Source organism: Entamoeba invadens (genome assembly GCF_000330505.1).
Source record: "Entamoeba invadens IP1 unplaced genomic scaffold scaff_1105074726403, whole genome shotgun sequence".
Lineage (NCBI taxonomy): Eukaryota > Evosea > Mastigamoebida > Endamoebidae > Entamoeba > Entamoeba invadens.
Genome location: NW_004440309.1, coordinates 140,035 through 166,319, shown reverse-complemented (window position 1 = coordinate 166,319; position 26,285 = coordinate 140,035). Strand labels below are relative to the sequence as shown.

At 35.6% G+C, this 26,285-nt stretch overlaps 15 protein-coding genes across 15 annotated transcripts; 12 read left to right on the top strand and 3 right to left on the bottom strand.

Annotated features, from left to right (window-relative positions):
- Positions 1-16: 16 nt before the first annotated feature.
- Positions 17-1,909, top strand: EIN_390730 (Rho/RAC guanine nucleotide exchange factor, putative; the record flags this gene model as incomplete). The annotated part of the gene is made up of 1 exon (XM_004256171.1): positions 17-1,909. The coding sequence occupies one exon, from the start codon at positions 17-19 to the stop codon at positions 1,907-1,909; it is 1,893 nt and encodes a 630-aa protein (XP_004256219.1).
- Positions 1,910-2,439: 530 nt separating this feature from the next.
- Positions 2,440-3,552, top strand: EIN_390720 (mitotic checkpoint protein and polyA+ RNA export protein, putative; the record flags this gene model as incomplete). The annotated part of the gene is made up of 1 exon (XM_004256170.1): positions 2,440-3,552. The coding sequence occupies one exon, from the start codon at positions 2,440-2,442 to the stop codon at positions 3,550-3,552; it is 1,113 nt and encodes a 370-aa protein (XP_004256218.1).
- A 152-nt stretch (positions 3,553-3,704) lies between these two features.
- EIN_390710 (calcyclin-binding protein, putative) lies at positions 3,705-4,231 on the bottom strand (the record flags this gene model as incomplete). The annotated part of the gene is made up of 2 exons (XM_004256169.1): positions 3,705-3,860; positions 3,926-4,231. 2 exons carry the CDS (start codon positions 4,229-4,231, stop codon positions 3,705-3,707), a joined length of 462 nt encoding a protein of 153 aa, XP_004256217.1.
- Positions 4,232-4,502: 271 nt separating this feature from the next.
- Positions 4,503-5,744, top strand: EIN_390700 (pre-rRNA-processing protein IPI3, putative; the record flags this gene model as incomplete). Its single annotated transcript, XM_004256168.1, has 1 exon — positions 4,503-5,744. The coding sequence occupies one exon, from the start codon at positions 4,503-4,505 to the stop codon at positions 5,742-5,744; it is 1,242 nt and encodes a 413-aa protein (XP_004256216.1).
- Positions 5,745-6,362: 618 nt separating this feature from the next.
- On the top strand, positions 6,363-7,825 carry EIN_390690 (hypothetical protein; the record flags this gene model as incomplete). The annotated part of the gene is made up of 2 exons (XM_004256167.1): positions 6,363-6,482; positions 6,632-7,825. 2 exons carry the CDS (start codon positions 6,363-6,365, stop codon positions 7,823-7,825), a joined length of 1,314 nt encoding a protein of 437 aa, XP_004256215.1.
- A 157-nt stretch (positions 7,826-7,982) lies between these two features.
- Positions 7,983-8,309, top strand: EIN_390680 (hypothetical protein; the record flags this gene model as incomplete). Its single annotated transcript, XM_004256166.1, has 1 exon — positions 7,983-8,309. One exon carries the CDS (start codon positions 7,983-7,985, stop codon positions 8,307-8,309), a length of 327 nt encoding a protein of 108 aa, XP_004256214.1.
- Positions 8,310-8,496: 187 nt separating this feature from the next.
- Positions 8,497-9,555, top strand: EIN_390670 (hypothetical protein; the record flags this gene model as incomplete). The annotated part of the gene is made up of 2 exons (XM_004256165.1): positions 8,497-9,343; positions 9,455-9,555. 2 exons carry the CDS (start codon positions 8,497-8,499, stop codon positions 9,553-9,555), a joined length of 948 nt encoding a protein of 315 aa, XP_004256213.1.
- A 113-nt stretch (positions 9,556-9,668) lies between these two features.
- EIN_390660 (hypothetical protein) lies at positions 9,669-12,920 on the top strand (the record flags this gene model as incomplete). Its single annotated transcript, XM_004256164.1, has 1 exon — positions 9,669-12,920. The coding sequence occupies one exon, from the start codon at positions 9,669-9,671 to the stop codon at positions 12,918-12,920; it is 3,252 nt and encodes a 1,083-aa protein (XP_004256212.1).
- A 2,198-nt stretch (positions 12,921-15,118) lies between these two features.
- On the bottom strand, positions 15,119-15,688 carry EIN_390650 (hypothetical protein; the record flags this gene model as incomplete). Its single annotated transcript, XM_004256163.1, has 1 exon — positions 15,119-15,688. One exon carries the CDS (start codon positions 15,686-15,688, stop codon positions 15,119-15,121), a length of 570 nt encoding a protein of 189 aa, XP_004256211.1.
- Positions 15,689-16,954: 1,266 nt separating this feature from the next.
- Positions 16,955-18,289, top strand: EIN_390640 (importin subunit alpha-1, putative; the record flags this gene model as incomplete). The annotated part of the gene is made up of 1 exon (XM_004256162.1): positions 16,955-18,289. The coding sequence occupies one exon, from the start codon at positions 16,955-16,957 to the stop codon at positions 18,287-18,289; it is 1,335 nt and encodes a 444-aa protein (XP_004256210.1).
- A 662-nt stretch (positions 18,290-18,951) lies between these two features.
- EIN_390630 (serine/threonine protein kinase nrc-2, putative) lies at positions 18,952-20,145 on the top strand (the record flags this gene model as incomplete). Its single annotated transcript, XM_004256161.1, has 1 exon — positions 18,952-20,145. The coding sequence occupies one exon, from the start codon at positions 18,952-18,954 to the stop codon at positions 20,143-20,145; it is 1,194 nt and encodes a 397-aa protein (XP_004256209.1).
- A 191-nt stretch (positions 20,146-20,336) lies between these two features.
- EIN_390620 (hypothetical protein) lies at positions 20,337-21,035 on the bottom strand (the record flags this gene model as incomplete). The annotated part of the gene is made up of 1 exon (XM_004256160.1): positions 20,337-21,035. The coding sequence occupies one exon, from the start codon at positions 21,033-21,035 to the stop codon at positions 20,337-20,339; it is 699 nt and encodes a 232-aa protein (XP_004256208.1).
- A 1,982-nt stretch (positions 21,036-23,017) lies between these two features.
- On the top strand, positions 23,018-23,698 carry EIN_390610 (hypothetical protein; the record flags this gene model as incomplete). The annotated part of the gene is made up of 1 exon (XM_004256159.1): positions 23,018-23,698. One exon carries the CDS (start codon positions 23,018-23,020, stop codon positions 23,696-23,698), a length of 681 nt encoding a protein of 226 aa, XP_004256207.1.
- A 503-nt stretch (positions 23,699-24,201) lies between these two features.
- On the top strand, positions 24,202-25,512 carry EIN_390600 (beta-amylase, putative; the record flags this gene model as incomplete). Its single annotated transcript, XM_004256158.1, has 1 exon — positions 24,202-25,512. The coding sequence occupies one exon, from the start codon at positions 24,202-24,204 to the stop codon at positions 25,510-25,512; it is 1,311 nt and encodes a 436-aa protein (XP_004256206.1).
- A 388-nt stretch (positions 25,513-25,900) lies between these two features.
- EIN_390590 (hypothetical protein) lies at positions 25,901-26,285 on the top strand (the record flags this gene model as incomplete). The annotated part of the gene is made up of 1 exon (XM_004256157.1): positions 25,901-26,285. A coding segment is annotated over one exon (385 nt), but the record flags the coding sequence as incomplete, so codon positions are not given.

Below are 26,285 nucleotides of genomic sequence, written 5' to 3'. Positions count from 1 at the left end.
CTTGAAAAACAAAGGAATGATAAGCGTGAAGGACGCTGGGAGTCCAAATAAGTTAGGAACGCCACGCCACCCCAATTTAATTCAAGCTGAGAAACAGGAGATGTTTGCTTTTGAGACTTTTGATATCAAGACATCCAGTCGGATACAAATTGAGGTCAACGAATATTATAAATACACTCTTCCTAAGGATTGCGTTGAGCCTGAAGGGATGCTCGGGATCATCTTTTTGAAAAACAAAGAAGCTGTGACAAAGAGTAAAATTATTAAAGTGAGTATTGACCACAGACTCATTGGAGCATTTGAGAACTACTTGAACTATATCAACGAAACGAGACCGTTTGTTAAAGACTATTCGAAAAAAGAGGCTGCGCGTTGCATTGCGGAGTTGTGTCGATTTGGTGTCCACATAAAGAAGGCGTTGAATTTTGTTGTTCCGAATGGCATGAAGAGTGAAGGGTACGACGAGATCCTCGAGATAATAGTTAAAGGGATGACCCCGGTCTTAGTCAGTACCATAATGCTGTTTGATGACAAGAGCGAGTGTAAGAAGCTCTTAGTCCCCATTTTAATGCGAACCCCTGATGATGGGATGGTCATCTCCAAACTGAAATTGTGGCTTGAGATGTCGATTGGGCGTTCGAGACATTGCACTGTTGGGTTTACTGGGGACACCTCGATGCAAGAGACATTTGGGAACACTAAGGAAGAGGAGAAGAGAGGGAAAAAGTTGAGTCACTTGACATATAAGACGGAGAAGGCGCGACGGCCATTAGTCGATACTGTGATAGACCGACCGAAGAAAATGAGTGTAGTGACGAGTGTGAAATGGGCGAAGAAGAAGTATGTGATACCTGAGAATCAAGCATTGGAAGTGTTACAAGGGTTCATAAGAGGATACTTAGTGAGGAAAGACTATGGGATAGAGAATGTTATTAAACGGAAAGAGTGTATTCAAGAATTAGTCGACACGGAACAGAACTTACATGATAATATGGTCTTGATGGAGAACTACTTTAGACAACCATTACTAGAGAGTATTGGTGGTAATAAAGGAATTGAGAAACAAATCAACGCGGTCTTTTTGACTCTTCCCCGATGCATCAAATCGTCGAAAATCTTTGTAGAGAAGTTGAAACAATCACTTGAGAAGTATAAGGTGGACACGTGCATTGGAGATACACTTAAAATGCTCCTCCCACATGTGGCGCCGTATTTGAATTTCACAACGGACTATCAAATAGCACTGTCGACGTGGAAACGCCTCAAAAAGGAGCCAAAAGTCTCGATGTTATTGAAAGAGAATTTGAAATTGAAAGAACTTGAGTCACAAACGCTCGAGTCGTTATTAATTCAACCGGTCCAACGTGTGATGAGATATCCAATGCTTATAAAAGAAATTATTAAATTGACAAAACGATCACATCCGGACTACTTCCAACTGAAAGAAGCATTCAACGAGTTTCATTTCTTCTCAACAATTGCTAATGAACGTTCGAAAATGCGAGACTCTTTACAAGAAGTTGTTAAAGAAATAGGAGACGAGGACTTGTTGAAGGATAATAGATACCATTTGTGGACGGGTAACGTCATTGCTAAAACACCGACACGCGTGTACTTGTTCAATGATATGATCATGATCTGTATCAAAAATAAGAACAAATGGATCACACAAGAAACACTCAAAATTGGAGGAGACGTCGAAGTCTTCACCGCAGAAAAGGTCGTCACCGTCAAGAAATTTAGACGACCGAAACCTATTGTACTCGAACTCGAAAACGAAGAGCTGTGCGAAAACTTCAAAAAACAAGTCGACGAAATCATTAGAGACAACTTCTTCTGCTTGTCAGATGACCAAAGCTGGATCGACCTCATGGACTTTGGAGCTACAAGAGACTTTGTCGATATCTAATTATTTACTACAAAACAACTTAATACTCACCAAACAAATTCATATTTTTTTTATCGTTGTTTTATGGTTTTTTATAGTTTATTTGTAGTTATTATGCTTTAATAACTTATTATTAATGCATAACTATTATAAAACTATATTAATTAATAATTGATTATTAATATAATTAATAATATATTATAGATTAATAAATAATTAGGATTAAACTAATAATCTAATATTAATATTAGTATTATCACTTTATGATTATTAATGAAAAAAATAGTAAAAAAAACAGAAAAAAAGACAAAAGATCCATGAAGTTATTAAGTATAGTAAAAGAAAGTAATATGAATAGAACTTTGTTAGAAAAGGAATTGATCCCAAAATGGAAAAACTCAACCAGAACTCTAAAAGTTGTGAGGAACAAAATGGTTGAAAAAAAGTGACAAGGAGACGGGAGATTAGGGATTGGGATTGGAGTTTCCCCGAACTGATGGAACAAAGGAATTGAAAAGGATCCAATTTACAAGGAAACTCGAAAATAAAGAATGTCATTTCAAACGTATTGGGGCTCGGCCCAAAATTACCAAACACCACAATTTCAACAACAGGTACAACCTCAAATCAAGCCTATTGTCCGTATCCCATACCAAACTAACCTACAACCATTTTTTTCAATACAAGACGCATGCAACGACAGTATCAGTGACGTGTCTTGGTCGATGACCGGGAACGACTCGGTCATATCAGTGTGTGGGTGGGACTCAACGGTTAGAATCCTCGCGCTGAACAATGAAAGTTCCAAATTGGCTTCGGCACTTGTCAATGACTGCCCAGTCACAAAATTGGCGACTACACACGACCCACTGACACTTTTTTTCGGTGACTCATATGGGTTTGTGTATGGATGGAACGCACAACAACAAGGAGCGTCGCAAAAGATCAGAATTGCTCAACATAAGGGTGTTGTGACTGGTCTCAAATTTTCTGCGGATTTGGGAATCATTTTATCGACGGGGACGGATGGGGTCATTCGGATCATCGACGCGAGAACATCGAAAATAGCATTTTCAATTAACTTGGCTTCAAAGATCACCTGTGTTGACCTCAAAGGAGATATGTTCTGTGTTGGACAACAAAATGGGATGGTGGGGATGTTCGACTTAAGAAACATGAGGGAACTCACGTCGAGTGTCGTCGGTAAGTTCCCAGTAACACGCTCAGTACCATTATGTGTGTCAATGTTCGAGGACGGAAAAGGGTGTTCTTTTGGAACCGCCGATTCAACGATTTACAACTATTTCTTCACAAACTCCCTCTCTGAGACATCGTACTGTTTCAAGGCACACACATCAAAGAAACCAACAGGAGTTGAGATGTATCCTGTAAACGTGGTTAAATACAGGTTCGATGGTAGTTTGTTCACCGCAGGAGGAGATGGTTCAATGGGGTTCTGGGATGTGTTCAAGTTCAAAGCGATTGGGATGCTTCCACCTATAGCGAATTTTGCCTCGATCACCGCAGGGTGCTATTCCCCCGACGGGAGATATCTTGCGATTGGCGTTGGGTACGATTGGAGCTATGGAGTATATGGAAGCTCGTTGATGAAAGAATCGGGGCTACTGGTCAAAGCAGTTGACCCGGCGATATGCAGAAGCTAATAAATGGTCTGTAATTGTTTACTCTTCAAGTGAAATGTATTAGTCGTTTAAGGAGTGATGGTATTTTATTAGTATTTTATTTAGACATAGTTTACAATTGTCAAGAAACACAACGATAAATCAAAGGTTTCAATTTCAATAGAAAGTGTTAATCAGAGCATTGGTGCGCCTGAATTTTTCTTGTCTTGAGCTTCAGTCCAGGCTTTTGCGATTGTTCGTTTCATATCATCGTCACCTTTTTCATACATGTCTTTCATCATATTCATAAGACCGGCTTGTGGGTCTTTGTCGTCTGTTTTTGGTGCTTTCTAGTTATTAGAATTTTTATAATAATTATAAATTAATTATAAATAACAGTTCATATCAAACAAACGAAGGAATCCTTTTGTTTCTCCCATTGAGACCATGACGTTGATGTCACCTTTTCGAGGAATATGTTAATTCTATTTGAAGAAAGAGTGTAACGAGACTTGGCCGGATCGATTGGGGCAAACACTTTTCTATTTAAATGATAATTCACCCCATTGAGACTTTTCACCTCCACGTCGAGAGAGTCGGACTCGAATTTGACAGATATCAGTGACTTGTCGTGTGCACCAACCCCATTCAAAAATAACATCAGTTTCATAGAAGACGTACGGTCTTCATATGCGATCTCTTTGAATTGCTCTGTCTGCATTATCTGAACAAGGTTGGCAGTTTGGATATAAATCTTAACTACGTAGTCCACACGACTCTCTACGTGTCTTTGATTGGTGCATGGTGTTAATTATAATTAAATTTAATAATAAAAACCTAATTATAATCGCCACTAAGTCGATTGGAGGAATAACATTTTTCTTTCACGAAATGTTATTAGAAGTATGGTATCCCGATATTGTACACTGAATTTGTGGAATTGAAAAACAGCACAACCCTAATAAATACAACTAAGAAAAGAAGGTTGGAGAATGAAGAGTATACTCGCAACGGGGTACGATGGAATGTCGTATTTGATCAACGCGAAGAACGGAGAGATTCAGTGCAGATTTAAATCGCCACAAAATGTCACGGGTGTGTCTGCCGCTGCGTTAAATATCCAACACTCGAAGTTCCTTATTAACGACACGGAGAAGTCGTGCGTGTACGAGTACTCCTTTTTGCGGGAGAATGTTGTTTCGAAGTCATCCATCATCGAACCGGTGTCATCATTATTGTATGTCAAAGGGATGTATATCATCGGTGGGACTGTTAGTGGGAAAGTTCTAGTGTGGGAAGAGAAGAGTGGGGTCTTACTGAAACAGTTTCAAGCACATAACAAGAAGATCAACGCGCTTTGTTTCTCCGAGAAGTGTGGAGTTCTTTTAACGGGTGGAGAAGACTCGGTGATTCGAGGGTGGTCGTTTGTCGCAATATTTAATGGAACCCTATGCACACCACTCTTTACATTGACCGCACATACCCTTCCCGTCACACACATAATATCTTCGAATAATAGAATCCCAGGCTTTATTTCAGTCTCTTTAGACAACACCGTGAAGTGTTGGAAATATGGGGAAGTCACTCCAACTGCGTCATTCACATTACCATCACAACCCATTTGTCTGTGCACAAATGAGGAGCTCACTGTATTTTCTGTGGGGTGTGTAGATGGGAAAGTCTATCGAATACCTGTGTTGTATGCTCCACAGTTTGATCGAGTGAATCGAAAAGAAGAGATGATGGGCAAAGTGATTGAACATGGTGAAAATGGGATTGTAAGAGACTTGGTCGATTATAATGGAAATTTGTTGGTTGGATATCAAAATGGGACGTTGGTTGTGTTCGATACTGAAACCACTGAACCGTTGTTGGTCATCGATCATATTAAAAGTCCTATCATTCGGTGCACAGTTATTACAACACCAACAAATTTTAATTCACTGGAAGACATTTCTATCAAAAAGACTAAGGAATGGGTCGTCGAACAAATTTTACTGAAAAAATACCCGGCTATTAAAGACGAACTGTTCTCACTCATATTGGTCGAACAAGCACAAAAACAAACAAAAAGGGAACTTGAAAACGTCGTGTTCAGAAAAGCAAGTGCTTCGAAAATCGATGGAACACTCCAAACCGACGAAGCCACCGAACTTTTTAAGGTAAGAGAAGAGTTGGCTTGTTGGAAGGCAGTCAATACACAACTCCTCAGTCTTCTTGAAAACAAAAATTGATTGATTTTTTTTAGTTAATTATAATACAATTTTTATCGGAAATTGGATAAAAATGTTTTCGATTTTTTCACGAGTTAATTCATAAAAGCATTATTTGGTGTCCGATATATCTGTTAGTTTTTGAACGATACAATTAATGGTTTGTTCATGATAGTTATATGGTTATAATATAGTTTAAATATTGATTGAAAAAAATCCACAAACTGAATGAAAAGCGACATAACACACCACTTTTTAATAAATACTGAAAAACTGAAAGGTCTGGTTCAAAAGACAATTAAAATTTAAATAGTAAAAACAATTAAATTTTATTATTAAAACAACTTGGTGTTTTTTTCATATGACCAAAAGAACGAAAAAATTAGAATCATAATTTTGATGATATTTTAATGATACAACAGCAATCAAAATTCAAGAGTTCAGGAAAAAATAATAATGGAGCAATCAAGGCGTTGAGTAACCAATTTTAAAAAGAAAAGTCGAAAAACGAACTCGAAAAGGCCGGTTGAAAATTATTTAAAGAAAAGAAAAACGGAAAGAATCAGAACAGAACTAAAAAGAAACTAGAGATTTAAAATAGTATTTTTAAAAGTTAAGAAACTGGAAAAAGGATTAAAGATGTCTGACGTACTGAAGAGTGGTATAATGGTGAAGGAGGGTCATAAAGTAAAGAGTTGGAAGAAAAGGTGGTTCGTTTTTAGAAAGAGTGGGGCGTTAGACTATTACGCAGACAAAAAAGTTTGGCTTTTCACCCATTTTTTCAATGGAATAAAATTTCGACAATTTGGATGAAGTTTTCTTTCAAAACTCAAACAGGTTTTTGGGCGTAGCGAGTTATTTTTTAATTATTCCTTTCTTTGGGTAGAACGTCGGAAAATAACATTTAGGAAAGCGACCAAAAAGGAACAGTCGACATCAACAAGTTGACTTCCTTAAAAAAGACAGAAGACAAGAAGCGTGTGATGTTGGAATTGCTTCTTGACAATAAAATTTTCCGTCTTGCGTTCGACTCCGACGCTACACGTGACGAGTGGAACGCAGTCTTCCAGACCTTTATCGACAATAAATCAACCAACAGAAAGTCTCAGGTTTCCAAACCGAAGTTGGAAGACTTTGAGACACTAAAATTGATTGGAAAAGGAACGTACGGAAAGGTGATGTTGGTGAAGAAGAAAGACACTGGGAAGATATTTGCGATGAAGATCTTGGACAAAAAGGCTGTTGTTGAAACGAACGAGGTTGAGCACACGATGGCCGAGCGTGAGGTTTTGGGCACAATCGACAATCCATTTATCGTCCACATGCACTACTCCTTCCAGAACGAAAACAAATTATATTTTGTGATGGACTTCGTCAACGGTGGGGAGCTGTTCTTCCACTTGCAAAACGAAAGGCGTTTCTCGATCGCCCGCGCCAAATTCTACTCTGCAGAGATTTTGCTCGCTCTTGAGCACCTTCACAAACACGGTATTATTTACCGAGACTTGAAACCAGAGAACGTGTTGTTGACGTGCGAAGGGCATGTTTGTATTACCGATTTCGGGCTGAGCAAAACTGGGATGAAAGAGGGTGGGGACAAGACTGGTACGTTCTGTGGAACTGCCGCATACCTTGCGCCAGAAATTTTGTTGGGTGAAAAATATGACAGCGCCGTTGATTGGTGGAGTTTTGGTATTTTGACGTATGAAATGATGGTCGGGATCCCGCCATTTTACAGCGAAGATGAGCGTGAGATGTACCAGAACATTGTGAATGAGAGTGTACGATATCCACCAAACACCCCAAGTTCAATCAAAACGTTCATCGACGGACTTCTTGAAAAAAATCCGACGAAGCGTTTGATCGATACTGCAGTGATGAAGACCCACCCGTTTTTCCAAGGGCTCGACTTTGACAGGTTGCTCAAACTCGAGGTTGTCCCGCCTTACGTTCCAAACGTTAAATCAGCCGAAGACGTTGCAAACATCGACCCATTCTTCCTTGGCGAAACTCAGTCCGCTATTGACGAGGAGAAAAATCAGAAGTTGGGTGGTGAAGAGATCAAGTTTGATGGGTTCACGTATGTTTCGAAGAAAGAGTAATTGTTTCTCTTTTTTTCTGCGCTTTGACGCTCAAGTTTTTTTCTTTAGTTCCATTGGTTTTCCTTTCATTTTTTGCCTTTTTATGTTCTCTCTTTCCTCCACAATTTTGAAAATCTAAAAAGAAGTTGTCATCTTATCAAAAAAAAGTTTTGTACGAATGGAGGGAGGTGTTACTCGAGAAGTGTTGGCATACAAAGAAAACCCAAACGAAGACCGAAAGTGGTCAGTCATCAAAAAAATGCGGAACGAGCGGAACAGAAATTTATTACTCGAAGTTGCGTTTGGTCCGTCAAAACAAAACGACAAGGCTGAGCGACAAAAGGCGTCGAACGAAGTGAAGAAAAGGTTGAGCACATCGGCCCCAAAAAGTCTTAAAATAAACGCCGTGATTCAGAATGATGAGATACCCTTGGACAAGCTCGAGGAGATGGTCAGTGCGCTTGAGGTTCGGATTGAGAAGTTGATGCGTTGTCGGAACGACTGAACAGGAAAATGATACATTTTTTCAACTCTTTCATACGACATTACCAATAACTATATTTTATAATTTAAAATGGTTTATTTACTGGTATTTTCTTATACTAGATGATTATAGTAAAAAAATTATATATAACAAGCCACCAAAAATTGAATGAAACTAATCTCTGAAAGAACACATCAAACAGACGTCAATGGAGCCTATTGAAGTTCAAGCGTACTGTTTTGACGACAAGAGTAAGACTCTATCAGTTGGTACGACTTATGGATTTGTTGTGTATGGACTGGAGAAGAAAGATCCATACGTCCGTTATAAACGTACGTTAGGGAGTGGGATTGGACTGATCACGTCATTGGAATCCACCGGCGTTGTTGGATACGTTGGAGGAGGAAAGACGCCGTACTCGCGTGCGAATGATGTTGAAGTTTGGGACGACTCCAGTGCCTCAGTGGTTCTGAAGAAGAAATACGAGAACGACGTCAAAGCTCTTTTGTTGAAGCGGAAGTACTTAATAGTAGTATTAGAACAAGTTACTATAGTTCACAAAATCTCATGTGGAGTTACTCTTAGGTACCCGACCTGTGCGAATCCATATGGGTTGGTTGGCTTTTATGAGAAGACGAATTGCTTGATTACATTGGGAGAGAAAGAAGGGACGATTGGGTTCAGTAAGTTGACTAACAACGCAAATGACAAGAACGAGGTTGATTCGATAGTGACTTGTTGCAAAAGTGCGATCACGACGTTGGTGGTGCATTCTGGCGGATTGTACGCTGTCGTCTTTTGTCCGAAGAAACAAAGCTTCTCATTCATCGATTTACAATCGAAAGAAAAGTACCTTGTTATCAATCACCAGGGATCGACTTTGAAACAACCCCCATTCATTTCAATGTCACAAGTCATTATGACTGTTGTATGTGGGGATTCCATTTACATCTATGACATCCTTAAAAAGAAGAACAAAATATACTCACAGAAGCTTGAGAGAACACAACACGCGGCTGCGTTCTTGTCGAGTACTGGAGGGATGAAGTTGTTTGGTTTGTCTTATAGTATATATTATAATAATATATTATATTTATATAATATAATATTATAATATTATTATCTTTTATACCTTTTTGTAAGAGTGATTGAACACTGACATATAGTAATTGATAAAAGCGGATTGCTCGACATCTACGACATCGACGTGAACGCAAATCAAGAAGTCTCATTCAACTTAATGATGTCAAAAGGGTTATTACAGTGATGTTTATATTGGTTATAAAAGAACAAAAGATAATTTCTATATGAATAGATTAAAATACAGAGATAGATAGAGTTTTTACTTTTTTTCACTAAAAAATCATAAGACAAGAAAGTATGACGGAGATCAGAAGAAAGTATTTGGACCGATTTCATATGATGGTAGTTTCAAGATACTTTGAGTATGAAAACGACTATATTAACATCATTCAAGTGTGCAAAAAGTATGTGAATTTGTTGGAACTCTTTAGGTACAACCCGATTCCCGTCACATCCACAAAGTTGTTTCCAAACATTCAAACGCACTACTTATACTTCTCTTATGAAAAAAAGTTGGCTAATGTTTCACTTGAAGTCATTTGTTATCCCGTGAGTGTCAAGAAGTATCTGGAGTGTAAAAAAGAAGGTGTGAAGTGTTTGAATGTCTGTGCGGAAGCAATGGACGGACCACTTTTATTTGATGGAAGTAACACAGAAATAGCCAAAGTGGTCTCTTCACTCTCAGAGAAGTGTTTCCAAGGAAAGAGAATCAAGGCAGTCATATTGCCGAATCATATCACTTCGCTTGGTAACAATTGTTTCTCGGACTGCAATGAATTGAAAAGTGTGGTGCTTCCAAACACACTGACAACACTCCCATTCATGTGTTTTTCTTCGTGTCGACAGTTAAAAGAAATCGAAATCCCCTCAGGCGTCGTGTGGATGGAAGCAACGTTTTTTGGGTGTATGTCTTTGAGTCGGGTGACATTCCCCGACACGTTAAAAATGATTGGGAATCACACGTTCAATTATTGTGCATTACTTGACAAAGTCACTTTACCGACTCGATTGTGTCGCATTGGTGTTTCGTGTTTTGAGAGATGTGGTTCGCTCAAGAAGATAGAAATTCCAGAGAGAGTTGTTTCCATAGATAACAAAGCGTTTTGCAATTGTGGACTGACTAGTGTTAAACTCCCGAGCAATTTAAAAGAGATTGGATCGCGCTGTTTTTCTAAGTGTAAACGACTTCAGTCATTTGAAATCCCAAAGAGTGTGATATTATTAGGGTTATGTATACTAGAGGGGTGCACTTCACTCACCAGTTTTAAGAGTGCTGTCGATAATAACGGCGATCTTTATTACGAATTCTCAAATTTTGAAAAGAAGATCATCCAGTCTTGCGATAAAGATATCGGATTTTATAATGTCAACTTCATGCCAGGGTTGGGAGGCGATAAAATTGAAATACCTTTGGGGCTCGATTGTGGAATTCTGGCGACTGAAAGTTTCAAATCAAATTTGACGCTTGAAAGTATTTTCATACCACAAAGCATCGTTCACTTGGACGAAAAATGCTTTTACGAATGTCGAAATTTGTCATCGATAGCTTTGGCTTCGTCGGTGACTGCAATTGGAAGTGGCGCATTTGGTTGCTGTGATAAGCTTCAAATATTTGATGCGCCACAGTGTTCGCTTCGAATGCTCGAAAGTGATGTTTTCAAAGAATGCACATCACTTAAAACCATAGCCATCCCGACGTCTGTCACTCGAATTAAAGACTCGTGTTTTGAGGGATGTGTCTCTTTACAGTCTATATTAATTCCACCTCTTGTCAAGAAAATTGGACGCAACTGTTTTTGTGGTTGCGACAAACTTGAAAGAATTGAATTTAAAAGTTGTGTTGCGATAAAAACCGGGACTTTTGAAGGATGCACGGCATTAACGAGGGTTGATGCACCCTTTAAATACAACAAAGAGGTGACTACGTATGCGGACAAACAGTTATTAGAACGGTTTGATATCAAATGCGACAATGTTGTGTTTACAAAGGACGACTTTTTGCGATATAACCCGCAACCGAATACGTATCACTTCCCAACAGACTGCGACATGGAAATTGATGCTGGTATATTTGAAGCAAAAGCTCTCACTGCATTTGTATTTCCGGAGAATATCACAGGAGTTGATGGAGAGATGTTCAAAGACTGTTTACAACTGACACGAGTTGTATTTCCATCGAGGCTTGAAAATATGAAGCGATGTCAATTCAAGAATGTGCCACAATTAAAAGAAATTGTGATGCCGCACATCCCAACGAAACTGTTTTATTCGTGTTTTGAAGAATGCACGGCTTTGACATTGTTTGACTGTGGTACACAAGTCTTTACAAGTAAAGTCTCGTTGACGACTCGGAACATTTTGGCGCAATGCGGAGTCAAATGCACACACCTGTGTTACACTCAGCGAGACTCAAATACAATGGGAAAGTTCTTTTCAAGTGATGAACCTTTCAATGTGAAGTCGTTTGATAATTACACATTTGATTTTGGTCTGACAACGTGCGACATCCCAACAACAATTACTTCAATTGAGAATAACGCGTTTTTGATGGCTTTTGGATTGGAACATGTCACCCTTCCTTCAACAATTTTAAAGATCGGGAGAACTGCTTTTATCGAGTGTCAAAACCTCAAAGAAATTGTGTTTCCTCCAGGCTTGAAGAAAATACCAAATAAAGTGTGTATGGCGTGTTTTTCATTATCAAAAGTGGTGTTTCCCGATGTCTGCACCAAAATTGGATCAACTGCTTTTTACTCGTGTCCTTCACTCACAGAAGTTACTATACCAAAAAGCGTCGTAAAAATCAAAGGCTCGTGCTTTAATCGATGTACCAATTTGGAGAAAATCACATTTGAAGGAGACAAGATCCAAAAATTTGGATTCAATCTGTTTTACAAATGTTTTTCATTGAAAGAGATTGCAATACCCCCATTAGTCACTTCTATTCAGCCATTTTGCTTTTTCAAGTGCGAAAAATTGAAAGAAATTGCGATACCATCGACTGTCACAAGAATCGGATTTGTTGCGTTTAAGAGGTGTTATTCACTCACGAAGGTTGTTATTCAAAATGGCACTCTGGAGCTCGGGAAAGAGTGTTTTTCGTATTGCACTTCATTGGCTTCAATTTCACTTCCAGACACTATCACAAATATCGAAGGCGGGACTTTTTTGGGGTGCAAAACACTCACTTCTCTCACAATACCAAAGGATATCACAAAGCTCGAAATTGGGTTTGTCGAAGAATGCAATGCACTCCAACAAATTTATAAAGGAGATAAAAGACTGAAATCCTATGAATTCACTACTGGGTATAACCAGTCCCTTGTTATGAACAAAAATGCTATTAAAACACCACACGTGGTTTATTCGTCGAAGGATGTTGTTATTGAGGAGGGTAGTATTGTTGTACCAAACAGTATTACGGAGATTGGAGACAACTGTTTTAGGCCTTTCGATAAAATCAAGTCGATCACCTTGTCGCGAAATGTGAAGATTGTTGGAAAGAACTCGTTTGGACAGGTTGGGGAAAGTCAAATTCATTACATATAACTATAAAGATTCATATCTATTGGTTTCTGTTTTAAATGTGTCTAACCATTTTCAGACAATGAGGTATTTCCAAAAGTTTTAGAACAACAAATAAATAATTTAAAACTAAATTAAACTATACAATTAATAATTCCAAAAAGATTTCAAAAGAAATTTGTTTTTTATAACTTTTCAATATTTTTAAAAGTTGAGCAGATTTTTAATTGTGGGTTTATTGTTGTTTTGAAAGAGTTAATATTATTATTCTATTATAATAATATTATAATAAATTATTTTATTTGTTACAAGGAAACGATTGATTTTGTTGATAACTTTTTGTTTTGGGATGATTTGGCAAAAATGTTTATTTGTGCCAAATCACAATCAAAAATATAATTAAAGTTAAATAATAAAATTATTAATATAGTAACCACTACTCATTTCAACAACCAAAAATCATTTTTGTCGTTTTTAAGAATCCAATTGTTTTATGAAAACATAAAAAATTGAAAAAGATTTAAATAAAATTATTCGAAGAAAAAACGCCAAACAAAGAATTTTTATCGCAAAGATGATAATGTAAAAAACAAAAAATAAGATAACAATTATTAAAACATTCATTTAATTAATTACAATTGATTATATAAATTCAATATGTTTTTCTTTTTGATTTGTGAGAGGTGGATTTGTTGGCACATTAGGTTGCTAACCTTTTTGGTTTGGCTTGAAGAACGGTTGGAGATGTCGGTGTTTAGGGTTCAAACATCATCTTGAACTAAACGATCAGTTGCCGCAACACGAGAAGAGAATGAATAATAATAAGAGTTGTATTATTCTTGATTAAATAATGTGCGTAGATTGAAATTGACGTTGTTATGAGTAAAAACGTTTTATTGGAACAACCGTCCAGGAAATTGTTACGTCTTGCAACAAAATGTTGCATAAAGATGAATAACAAATATATGGTTTGTAATATCATTTTAATTCCTACTTGATTAAATGGTTGTAATTTTTAAACGGTGTATTTTATCAATATGAACATATTATCGTTTGGTTATCAAACATAAGTTAAATGTAACTTACAATCGATATATTTTATCTTATTGAATGAGTTATTATAAAACATTTTATCACATTCATAATCTCAAAATAACGAATTTAGAGTTTGGTTATTTAGCCTATTTATACATCACTATTTTATGCAAACTTTCAGAAAAGAAAATCACATAACACTGAAAGTTAAATTGTTATCAATCAGCTTCAATGTTCATTTCAAATCATTGAAATTATAACATTTATCGAAAGCAACGTTATTAGATCGAATATTTGGTTGTTAAAAATAGTCGGATTTTGTCAATTAAATTTTTGGGAGTGTAAACAATTATATATATAAACCTGACATGTACATTTGACAAAATGTCTTTGATTTTTCATCAACCACTAACCACTTTAACCTATGCCATGACTATCAAAAAATATACCAACATTTCCGATCTGATTCGTTGGTTATTTTCTATTGGGAGTTAAAAAATAATATTTTGGCTAATTGTGCAAATCAATCGGGTTTTACTCCCAATCATTATTTTGTATTTATAAATTAATATAATTATAAAAATATAAAACCATTTTGTTTGAAAATTTGGCTTATCTAAAAATTCCCATAATTTTGACATTATTATTCTATAGTAATTAATTTTATTATAATTTTTGGAATTGTTGGTTTATTTGGGAATGGATACTTTATTTTTACGAAATTTTTAATTTTATAATTATATTTTTAATAATTGAGTGCCAATTTCATCTGTTTTTTGCATTATTGAAATTTAAGAAATCGGGAATATTTATCTAATTAACAATTATGACCCCCAATTATAGAAGCGCAAAACAAATCACATTCATATCACTTTGTAAGATATCCCGATTATTTACGTACATTTTCAACAATAAATTACCAAAGCTTCACAATTGCCGATGCGGAAAAATAATACTTCTGTTTTGAACGTATTATAACCAAATATTAATAAAAAGAGTTAGTGACACTAAACAAATGAACAAAACAAAGTTTGTTTTTAAGGGTACTTTACTTAACCTTCAATCATTGTTTTATTAGAATAAAAGAGGTAAACTCGTGGTGAACCTTTATTCAAAAACTGAACACTTTACAAACGACTGTTTTATAAAAACACCACTCAAGTGAAACAATTTACATTTAAAGTAAATTATTTGGTATATCGGGAATAATCCTCAGGTCGTAAGGTAATCATCTTCTTTTCGTTAAGTTCAGTCTCAATGAATGTGGAAATTTTGTGGCCATTTTCTACAATGACTTTGTTGGTCGCAACGATTTCCACCTTCCCCTTGTTGATAAAAATGAGTTGTGCCTTCTCGAGTTGGTGAAACACTATAATGCCCGTTTGGATATACAAGAGGTCTTCGATATACTCGATGATCTCTTTCCGCCTGTAGTTCTGAGTCCTTCGTATGACGGTCTTTTCCATCCTTCCCATCGTTTTTTCCAACTCCATTTTTTCGTACAACCTCTTCTTGATGTAGTTTTGAAAATCGACTCTTCCATCTTTCGATGAGATAGAGGCAATATTTGGAAATGGCAGAGTTTTAGAGGTGTGTGTATGTGGGAGATTAATAACAATTTCATTGTCTTTTGATAGAAGAGCTATGACATAAGAAACAAGACACGACTCTGCATCCATCCTTCTCCGTGTCTTGGCCTTTTGCCGCTCTTTTTTTGTGATATATACTGGTTTATAGGCTTTCGTGACTTTTTTCATTTTTATCAGTTTTATTTTTCCTTTTTAATTCCCTTCTTAAAAAATTTTCACTTTTTCTCCAATTCTATGTTAAGGAAAAGTAACCCAAATCAAAAAAAACTTACTCTTTTTATAAAATGATGTTATTTATTCTTTAATTTGTTCATTAAATGTTAGTACAGTATTGAGAGATCTCATAATAAACACAATCAGTAAATTGGTTTTGGAGTAATTAACTTGATGTTTGTCAATTTATCGCTTTGCGATATTAACTTTATTTATTTTCTTACATCAAAATGATAATGGCTTTTCTTACAAAAAGTAAATACGTCTAATGATATTGGCAATCCTTTATGAAAAGTGCATCAATGATTCGTAAACGTTAATTGTTAATTATTATTGTCAATTTAATAATATTTTATAATGAATAATAATAATTTCACGAATTTGAAGTGCAAATGTGGTTTGAGATTGATTACTATGTTAATTGATTATATATATAACCTCTTCTGTACTTATTCATAATATTTGTGTTTAAAGCAAAAGATAGGGTTGAATTTGCATATTTTGTTTATTTATGGTTAGATATTGAAACTTATTTTCAGTGAATAAATGTTGTTTGACAAAAAATCGTGTTAATTTTTTGTTTTAACTTAATTTTATTTAATGTCTAATTATATTATAACTGAATTATTATATATAAACTACTTTCACTATCATAAAAATTTATTTATAATTAAAACCGAATAATAAAATAAACTAAAATATAATTAAAAACAAATTTATATCATTTATAGTATAATTTAATAAAAATTATATTGAACATTAATAAATTCTAAAAATAAACTTTTGAATTATAATTATAATGTATAAATAATAACTATATTTATATAGTTTTATTATTAATAAAATAATTCAACTAATTATTAGTTATTTCAAAAAAAACTATCAATTTAAATAATTATCTTTTTTTGATGTTATCTACTTTTTGTTATTTCATTTTTTGGTGAAAAATAAACGGAATTTTATTATTAAATTTGTAATAATAATTATAATAATAAGCAATAATAAATAATTGTATTTTTAAAATATCACAACATTAAAAATAAAATATTATTTTTTTTCTTACCAAATTTAATTATTTATAACGGACCTTTTTTGTAAACTATTGAACTGTTTTTATTAATGCAAAACGGACGAGTCGATATGACACTCGACCGTCAGGTCAAAAATCGTATTTTTCAATTATCTTCTTTGCGTTCACAAAGTCGTGAACAAAATTTGGGTATGCAGCGTATTTTGTATGAGGAAAAGGACATTAACCCATTAACACTGCGGCCTATTCCGGAGGTCATCGCAACTATTCAACAAGCCAATGGCTTCACACAAGAACTATTACACGAGCTCAGTGAGCTCTCTAAGATATCCACGTGTTTCCAAATATTTCCCGTGACATATGAGACTGTCCTTCAAATCACACAAACACTTCTTGTGTTGTTACAACAATTTGGGATAGGCCCACTGTATGTCAAAAAGATATTCATCACGTTATCAAATATATTTGTGACACTACCAAAGCAACTTCACGCTCCTGTCGTCGCACAAGATGTTGTTTCCGCGGCAATGTTTTTTGCGAAAAAGCGGCAACCCCTCTCCCTTCCCTTTGTACTTCTTTTCTTGACAAATTTGATTGGCGACGAGGAACATGAAATTCCCGTCGACAAAATTTTTGAACTTGGCTTGGTCGAACTTTTGTCGCAAATGAACGCCGAAGGGTTTATAGACGAAGACACTGAAGACGCGTACGCAACTTGCTTTTGCAACATTATGAAGTCCCTCAACAAACGACAGAACGTCGAGTTTCTTCAACCGATCATTCCATTGAAACTGTTATACACAAAGAACGAACACGCACTTGCAGACACTTGTTGGGGGATCATGATGTTCTGTAAAAACACACAACTTTTCGACATCTTAATTCGAATGAATGTCTTCCCCCGGTTGGTCGAAATACTCGACGAACAACATCCGCAGACGGAATTGCCGATATTGAAAATATTTGATAATTTTGCGTACGAGGATGAGAAGTTCTTTAAGTACTTTATCCAAATAGGAGTGTTGGAGAAGCTGAAAACACTAATTCTATCACCAAAGACGAACGAGTGTATATTGGAGCGGTGTACCTTCATTGTGTCGAATTTGTCTGTCACGCCCGAATTTGTGCAGCTGTTGATGGAAAACCAAATCATCACAATACTCATCGATAAGTACTTTTTACAGAGCGAGAACGTGAAAACTGAAATTCGGTGGACAGTCGTCAATTTTTTGATTGTTGCGGACGATTTGATGATTTTTGAGTTGATCAACAACGAGCGGATTTTCTCGTTGTTTGCGGACTTTGATGTGAAAGATGAACGAATAGTTCGGTTGTACCTCAGTGGGTTGTTGAAGATCATTCTAGTAGGTGAGAAGGGGGGTGTTGTAGAAAAGATGAAAGAAGCCGGGTGTGCGGAGTGTGTTGCAAATTACACGCATCACCACGACGCAGAGATCTCAAGAGTCGCCTTTGCCATTTCGCGCACATTCTTCGATAAACAAAACGAGTATGACGAACTCAATTAAAATTGTTATTCACGTTGCTATGTTATTCGACAGTTTTGCAATTCAATATTATCGTTATGATGTTTATAACTTTAATCAGTTCCAGATGAGTTCAAGCCTTTCTTGAATATATTAATATTAACACTATATCCGAAAGTGTTAATATAAATAGTATGCTAATAGTATTCGAATTGATAGTTTAAATTATTTTATTAGTATGTCTTCTCATTTTAAACAATGACTATAATAGTACTATTATAAATAGTACATGACTAATTCTCTATTGGTATTATTTATTATTTATTTATCTTTCGTTAATTTAACTACCACAAAACACAGAAGAAAACAAAAGTGAACTAAAAACATTTCATTCAAAAAACATTTCCATTTTTAATTACGAGGGGATCAGTTGACCAAAAAAATAACGAGTGAAATTTCACAAAATGATTTTAATTAACGTATTTATTTATCAGTAAATACTACCAATTTATATTAGTTTTTAATAATAAATATCATTAAATAAGGATTTGAATTCAAAAACAGCGTTAATTTAAAAACAGTGTTAATAAACACATTTCAACTTAGAGAGTTTGTGAATGAAGAAAAATGGCCAAAACAAAACGAATAACAAAAGTATTTCAAGAAATAAGAAGAAAAAACAAAGATCTTAATTTTGAAACGGAATGAGTCTGTCTGTCGAACAACCAAGTACGACCGAAGTTGGTCAACCGGACCTTCCCAAGGAAGTCAACTTGACGAATTTTCGGATCGTGAAGTTGATCGGTATAGGGAATGTCGGCCGCGTATATTTAGTTCAACTGAAGGGGACAAGCAACTATTTTGCGATGAAAGTGTTAGTGAAGAAAGAGATGGAGAAGCGGAACAAAACAAATCGGGTGACCACGGAGAGAGACATATTGTTGACGACCCGCCACCCCTTTATAGTTCATCTCTACTGGTCCTTTTCAACGGAAATGTGTTTTTATTTTGTCATGGACTATTGCTCCGGGGGAGACTTTTATCATACCCTCAAGATGACAAGTCACCGCTGCTTACCAGAAGAAACAGCGCGATTTTACTTAGCGGAAGTCTTGTTAGCACTTGAATACCTGCACTTGAATGGAATCATATATCGCGATTTGAAGCCAGAGAACGTCTTGTTGAATGGGAATGGACATATCATGCTCTCAGATTTCGACTTGAGTAAGACGCAACCAATCAAAGGAGACATGGCAAGGGCTATTATGTCCGCACACGAACAATTCAAAAAGGAACCGTCTTATATCACTAATTCATTTGTGGGGACTGCAGAGTACTTAGCACCAGAAGTCATTGTCGGGTATGGACACTCGGGGTCTGTCGATTGGTGGACTTTTGGGATATTCATGTATGAAGTCTTATATGGAAGAACGCCATTCTTCTCGAGGAATCGAGACACCGTCTTCTCACAAATTCTCGACGGGGAAGTCTTGTTCCCGAAGACTTGGACGTATCCCGTCTCCGCACATGCAAGAGACTTGATTAAAGCACTGCTTAAAACAGATCCAGAGAAGAGACTCGGCACAAAAAAAGGGGCAGAAGAAATTAAAAGTCACAAATTCTTTAGGGGCGTCAAATTCCAGTTAATTAGAAACATCCCTCCACCTATCGTTCCACAAGTTAAAGGCCCAGAAGACACACACCACTTCAGTGATGTCGTTGATAAAGGAGACTTCTTAGCTGATGAACTTAAGGCGTGCGAACAAGCCGCTACGACAAACCCTGCCTCAAACCCCACTCAGCTCCAGTCTCAAAGTACTACACAACAACAGGCTCAGCCTCAAACGACTTCAACAACACAAGCGACTATCGTTCTTGGGGAGAACTTACAGAAATAATATCACATTTTCTTCTGATTGGTTGTTAGTCTCGAAGGAAGAGTCTAAGTTAAGCTTTAAACTATTACTAGTACTATTAAATGATTCTTCTCTTCTTTTCACAATAAATGGAATTCTACTATTCCTTTCTAGTATAAATAAGTATAATATAGTTTGAGAATTTTAATTATAGAAAACAAGTGCAAAGAACTTCAATGGGTCGTTTGTTTTTGATTGACTACAAAAGATACTGATTTTACATAAGGTGTTTCAACAGTGATCGGTGACCCCCATACATAGCGTTGAAACGTTGTTGTATTGCGCTGGAGGTGATATCTCAATTCATAAATGCCTTCCATGGGCGGAGTATCGAAAATCAATTTGAGTTTTTTGACATCAGTGAGCACGAACTTTGATGTGAACAAATGTAAAAAGCCATTCTCGAGGGTTTGGACAACGGAGAAGGCACATTCCTCGGTCGAGCGATCGAAAAATGTTATGACGATACCATCAGCAAGTATTGTGATGTCAAATGTATCGCGCAAATAAGGCAAAACACCAACGTCTCCGACTAGAAAACAATTTTGGTGAACTAACGTGGCTGTCCACAACGCATACTTGGAGACTTTTATGAGCTTTTTGAACGCACCAACCCCCACTGCTATTCGTTCGTCGACCTCGTCGTTCATCAAAATATCAATTTCGGCATTTTCGTGGCTGCAGTATCCACTCACTTCAATTTCAGTTGTCGAGCGAATGTCACATTTGATTGTGTTTGTGCGTTTGTTGGAAAGGAGATACTGTGCAAATTTTCGTTCGTTAATTAATTCTTGAATGGTGTTTGGACGGAAGATGGAAAAAGGAGCCACTCGTTTGTCAAAAAGTTTTATTGAACGACACAACTCATTCATGGGCGGTCTCTTTATTGAGTTTTTCTGTTCAAGTCATCGTTAACAATGTCTGGATTGGGTATAGTTTTTTAATAATAAATTTTATTATAAATACTTATTTTATTATTAAAAATAATGAATTAATAAATGAATATAACGAAATTGTAATGATGTTTGGCTTTAAATTCAAGAAAAGCTTAATAACATTTTAATAAAATCAAATAAAATGTTATTTGTTAAAAGTGATTTTTGGAAATGATTTTACAAGAGTTATTTCTTTCACTTTTTTGTTTTTTGTTATTATAATTTATACATTTAATATATAAATCATTGCATGGTAGTTCGATTGAATAACAACTTTTGAAAGAAATCAAATACTAATATGTAATAATTATTTACTAATTAATCAAATCATTCAATTTATGTGGTACCACGTTGTAACGATGGGGCGCTTAATGTAAAAGATTATTCGAAAAGTTTGAAATAGAATAGATTTGTTCAATTAAGAACAAATCCCGAAATATTAAGTTATTTCGATATTAATATCAATAGTAATAACAATAATTGCCTTTGATTTCGGTATTTAAATAATAATGGAAAAGATTTTTTTTATTTAGAAGTTGGTTTTTTCTGAAATTGCTTTTAGATAATTATTTAAATAACAAAATTTAATATATTTTAATCATTTCATCCTAAAAATAATAACCACATATTTTTATTGTTGATACTAAACAAAAATTATTATACAACCAAATTTATATTATATTTTTGACTGTTGAAGACTAAGTTTTATTTTTTTAAATGTCGAACTTTTTAAAAATCCAGAAAACCCCTTTCATTGCAATTTTTATGCCATTTTTTCTGTTTTTTGCGAAAAGAAAGCCGAAGTAAACTGTGAATATGAATAATTATCTTTGGGATTCGGCAAATATGTCAGAGTATTTTATTCTTTCAAAACACAAAAATAATGTCAAATAAATCAATTTGTTTATCGACAAATAGCGCAATCATTTCCAATTGGTTGATCAACATAGTTGACTTGTTGATGGATTCACAAAAAGTATAACATTTAAGTTATTCTCAAAATACAGAATAAAAAACAACCTAATTTTCCTCAATTTTTAGCCATAAAACATCTTATTTTCAATATTTCAAAAAGAAAAGCAACTTTGTGGGGTTCCCAATACAAAAATAGCTTTTTTCCAATCATGTTTTTTTATTAATAGTTGTTATTTAAAAAAGAAAGGATTACGCATTTCTTTATTATTATAACTCAACTATATTTTAATCATATTTAAACTATATATAAAAGGGAATTTAGTTGTTAAATAACCATACATTATTACTTTTCAAAACCAAACAAAAACTATCGTTCACTTTTTCATTCCGTTCAATTCTATTTAAAGTACATATAAAAAAATACACGTTTTATGTCTGGCAACCAGATTAGAATGGTATTGATAAAAATCATTCTAATAGTTTTAACCACAATATATCAAGTTTTAAAGCGAGAATCAGTTAAAAAAGTTTATATTTTGTCAATCATAATTTACTCGAATAATTGTTCCCAAAACCGAATATTTGAACTTCTTGCAAGAGAAAAGTGTATGATACATTCAAAAAATCTCGCTTTTGGGACAGTTTCAACAAACCACCATAAATCACCAAGAATCGGTCACAAATTATAAAAAATAGTTGAGTAATAGTATTACAATAGTTACAAAGAAAACATGTGGGGTTGATCTTTGCAATTGTGTGCTTTTTAATTGCTCAACTCGAACAAAGAACAACTTTTTAATTGGCCATTTATTTCGCTATCATGCGATTTGACATATTTGGCCGTGCGAAAACAGTGTCTCTATTTTTGCACCTCCAAAAATTCAAAAAGAAATTGCGAAGTTTTCCAATCTATTCTTGGGCACCACGTCAACAACATTCATCAACAAGTGGAGGAGTTTTTGGTATAAAAAGGGTTGAACAGCATAATCAAGTATATTCACTAAATGCAAAGTATATCAGGATACAATCCACTGAGTGCGTTTCATGCAGTCAGACTGACAAGGACAAGCGAGAACGAGTACGTTATTAACTCCGAGTCTGAAAAAGACCAATTCAAGACAGAGACAAAAGCAAAGTCGTACCAAGTAGAAATGCTGAAGGCGAAAAGAAACTCGAAAAACAGAGATGCAGCTCAACAAGCTTTTTTAATTGGAATGGCGGCGTCTTTTGGGTATCAAATCGACATCAATAAATTGTATAAAAAGGGGAAAACAACATCACAACTGTTTACAATCAACTCAATTTCTAAGGACAATAAGTTCCTCTTTAAGACACACGACGTTGTTCCCGAAGTCGAAGACTTGAGGGATAAAAGAAGGTGCTTGGATGCAGTGACAAACTCTACTTTACTCGACATCATAATTGCTACAATCGGTGTTAAAGTCTGCGAAAAGAAGTGTCGTATTTCTAAATATGGAAATTCAATTGGGATGCGAAGAATTAAGGCTCTTCGATTCGGAGGATGTAACTTCTCAACTAAAGAAATTACTGAATTTGGAAATCGGATACACAACAATATCCTGAACCATATGGGAACCAAGTCATGTATCATTGATGACAGTTGCAACGATATCACAGCTTTCTTCAGACAAAACAATGAAAGCGTCTCTTCAATTGTACATTAATTATATGTTGATTATTCGATGTTGTTGTTATTAGTTATATTATATAAACACTTGTATTCACTTTATTCATTGTATATACCTTTAGTGTGGTAAATTACTACAATCTATATATGTAGATAACATTTTTTATTTTTATAATTAATTAATAATTTGTTTTATTAACATTTTTAATAACAAAAACTTAGCAATTGAAAAAAGACGAGAATAATCCACCCTTTGTAATCCTGAATTACAGGCCAGTGTTACTTTTTTCTTTCCCAAAAAATATCAAGAAAAATTCAAGAAAAACCCAAAAATTGTTTTTTTTCAAAAAACTTTTCAAATACTACGACATATCAAGTTTTAGTAAAATATCGGGATTGATTATTATCTTTCTAAGTAAAAAAACGAAGAGAAAAGTCGCCTTCCAATAAAATTCCACTTGAAAAGTATGCGACTGGTCAAAGTAGGAAAAGTTGTAATGGGAAGTATATAAGCATCGTTGCGACACAGATAACCATTCGATGTTCACGTTCATCACACTCCTCTCAGTCGCATTGGCGATTGAAGTCAACTTGATGATGCCACTTGACACTGTTAACTCCAATGGTGTCAACAACCAGGGACAACTTCAAAACGATCTCAACAAGATCAAGTCAGCGGGTGTTGCCGGTGTCATGTCTGATGTCTGGTGGGGACTTGTAGAGACTTCGCCAAAGACTTACAATTGGAATGCCTACAAGACCTTAGTCTCTATGGTGAAGAACGCTGGTCTTAAGTTCCAAGCAGTGATGTCGTTCCACAAGTGTGGTGGTAATGTTGGAGACTCTGTGACTATTGAGATTCCACAATGGGTCAGAAACGCTGGCGCTTCCAATGACGCCTTCTTCAAAGACGCCGAAAACAACGTCGCTAACGAGTACATTTCATTTGCTTATGATGACCAGAGCATCTTCGAAGGAAGAACCCCAATTGAAATCTACAAGGACTTCATGGCGTCTTTCAAACAGAACTTCCAGAGTTACATCGACGATGGAACACTCAATGAGATCCAAGTTGGTATGGGACCATGCGGTGAGACAAGATACCCATCCTATCCACTCTCTAGATGGAGTTATTGCGGTATTGGAGAGTTCCAGTGCAGCGACAGCAAGTCACAGGAGAACTTGAAGAATGCGGCAAACAATGCTGGACACTCCGAGTGGGGACACAACCCAACTAATGCGGGTCAGTACAACTACAAGCCACCAACATCAACTGGTTTCTTTGGAAATGGAAACGACAACTACCAGAGCGAATACGGAAAGTTCTTCCAACAATGGTACTTCGACCTCTTGTTGAGCCACACCGACAAAGTGTTGTCTGCTGCAAGAAGTGTCTTTGGCGACAACTTGGCACTTGCTGGGAAAATCAGTGGAGTTCATTGGTGGTGGACTGACAACAGCCACGCAGCTGAGATGACAGCGGGCTATTACAACTCTAATGGAAATGACGCTTACAAAACATTGTCAAATACCTTCAAGAAGAATAACATCAGATTCGACTTCACTTGCCTCGAGATGTCGGGCACAGACTCTAATTGTGGCAGTCAGCCAGCTAACCTTGTCGACCAAGCTTTGAATGCTGCTTCTTCAGTTGGAATTGGGAAGTGTGGAGAGAACGCACTTGAGTTGTGTGGGTATGGCGGATGCAACACAAATGGATTCAACCAAATTGTCAATAAGGCCAAACAGCACAACCTCAATGCCTTCACTTACCTCAGAATGACAAGAGGTCTTCTTGATGATGGAACTGCCTGGGGACAATTCTGCAACTTTGTCAATTCAATGAGATAATTCATTTCTTCCTTTCATTTGCTCGTTTTATCTTGTACCACTCTTTAAATTAAAATAAATAAGCTTAATCTAACTTCTGTGTATTTTAATCGTTTTTTTAGTTAAAATCAATTAAATTAATTCAATAAATTATATCGGTAACAATTATGTGATGAATTATACTTTTGATTTTTTGTTTTTGTTTTTCTTTTTTATGTTTTTTGTTTTATACCGATATATTTATAAAGATTACCACAACTAATTATCACAACCAGTCCAACTTTGGTGTTAATTTTCAGTTTGGTTTTACTTTCAAAAAAGCCGAATTGTTAAGACTCAAAGCAGTTTTCATAAAAATCAAATAAGATTTATTCTTCGATTTAAAACGAAACAAACTAATAAATTGTTTATGTCACTTGATTGTGAACAAGACGAGGTCCTTTCAAGAGAGGTGGAAACTGTCATTTCTATTTTTCCAGGAATAGTGAGACAAGAGGCCGATGTATTAAGAGTGACAATTAAGACCGAACTCACCAATCCAATTGAAGTCGTTTTTGTCGAGGACGAATTCATTCAACGTCCTTACAAAGACAAGAAGAGTGCTTTTCTCACAACGTTGTCAGACATCACACTTGACATTCCAACAGATCCTCCTCTCCAAGACGGGGAGCTTCCCGACTTTGTAGTTCACTGTGACTGGATTCCACCACCAGTTGCTTCTGAAATAATCAAAGAAATGTTAGATGAGTACGACACGAGTGGTGGGGTTGGTTTTGTGTTCAGTTGGGTGTCTT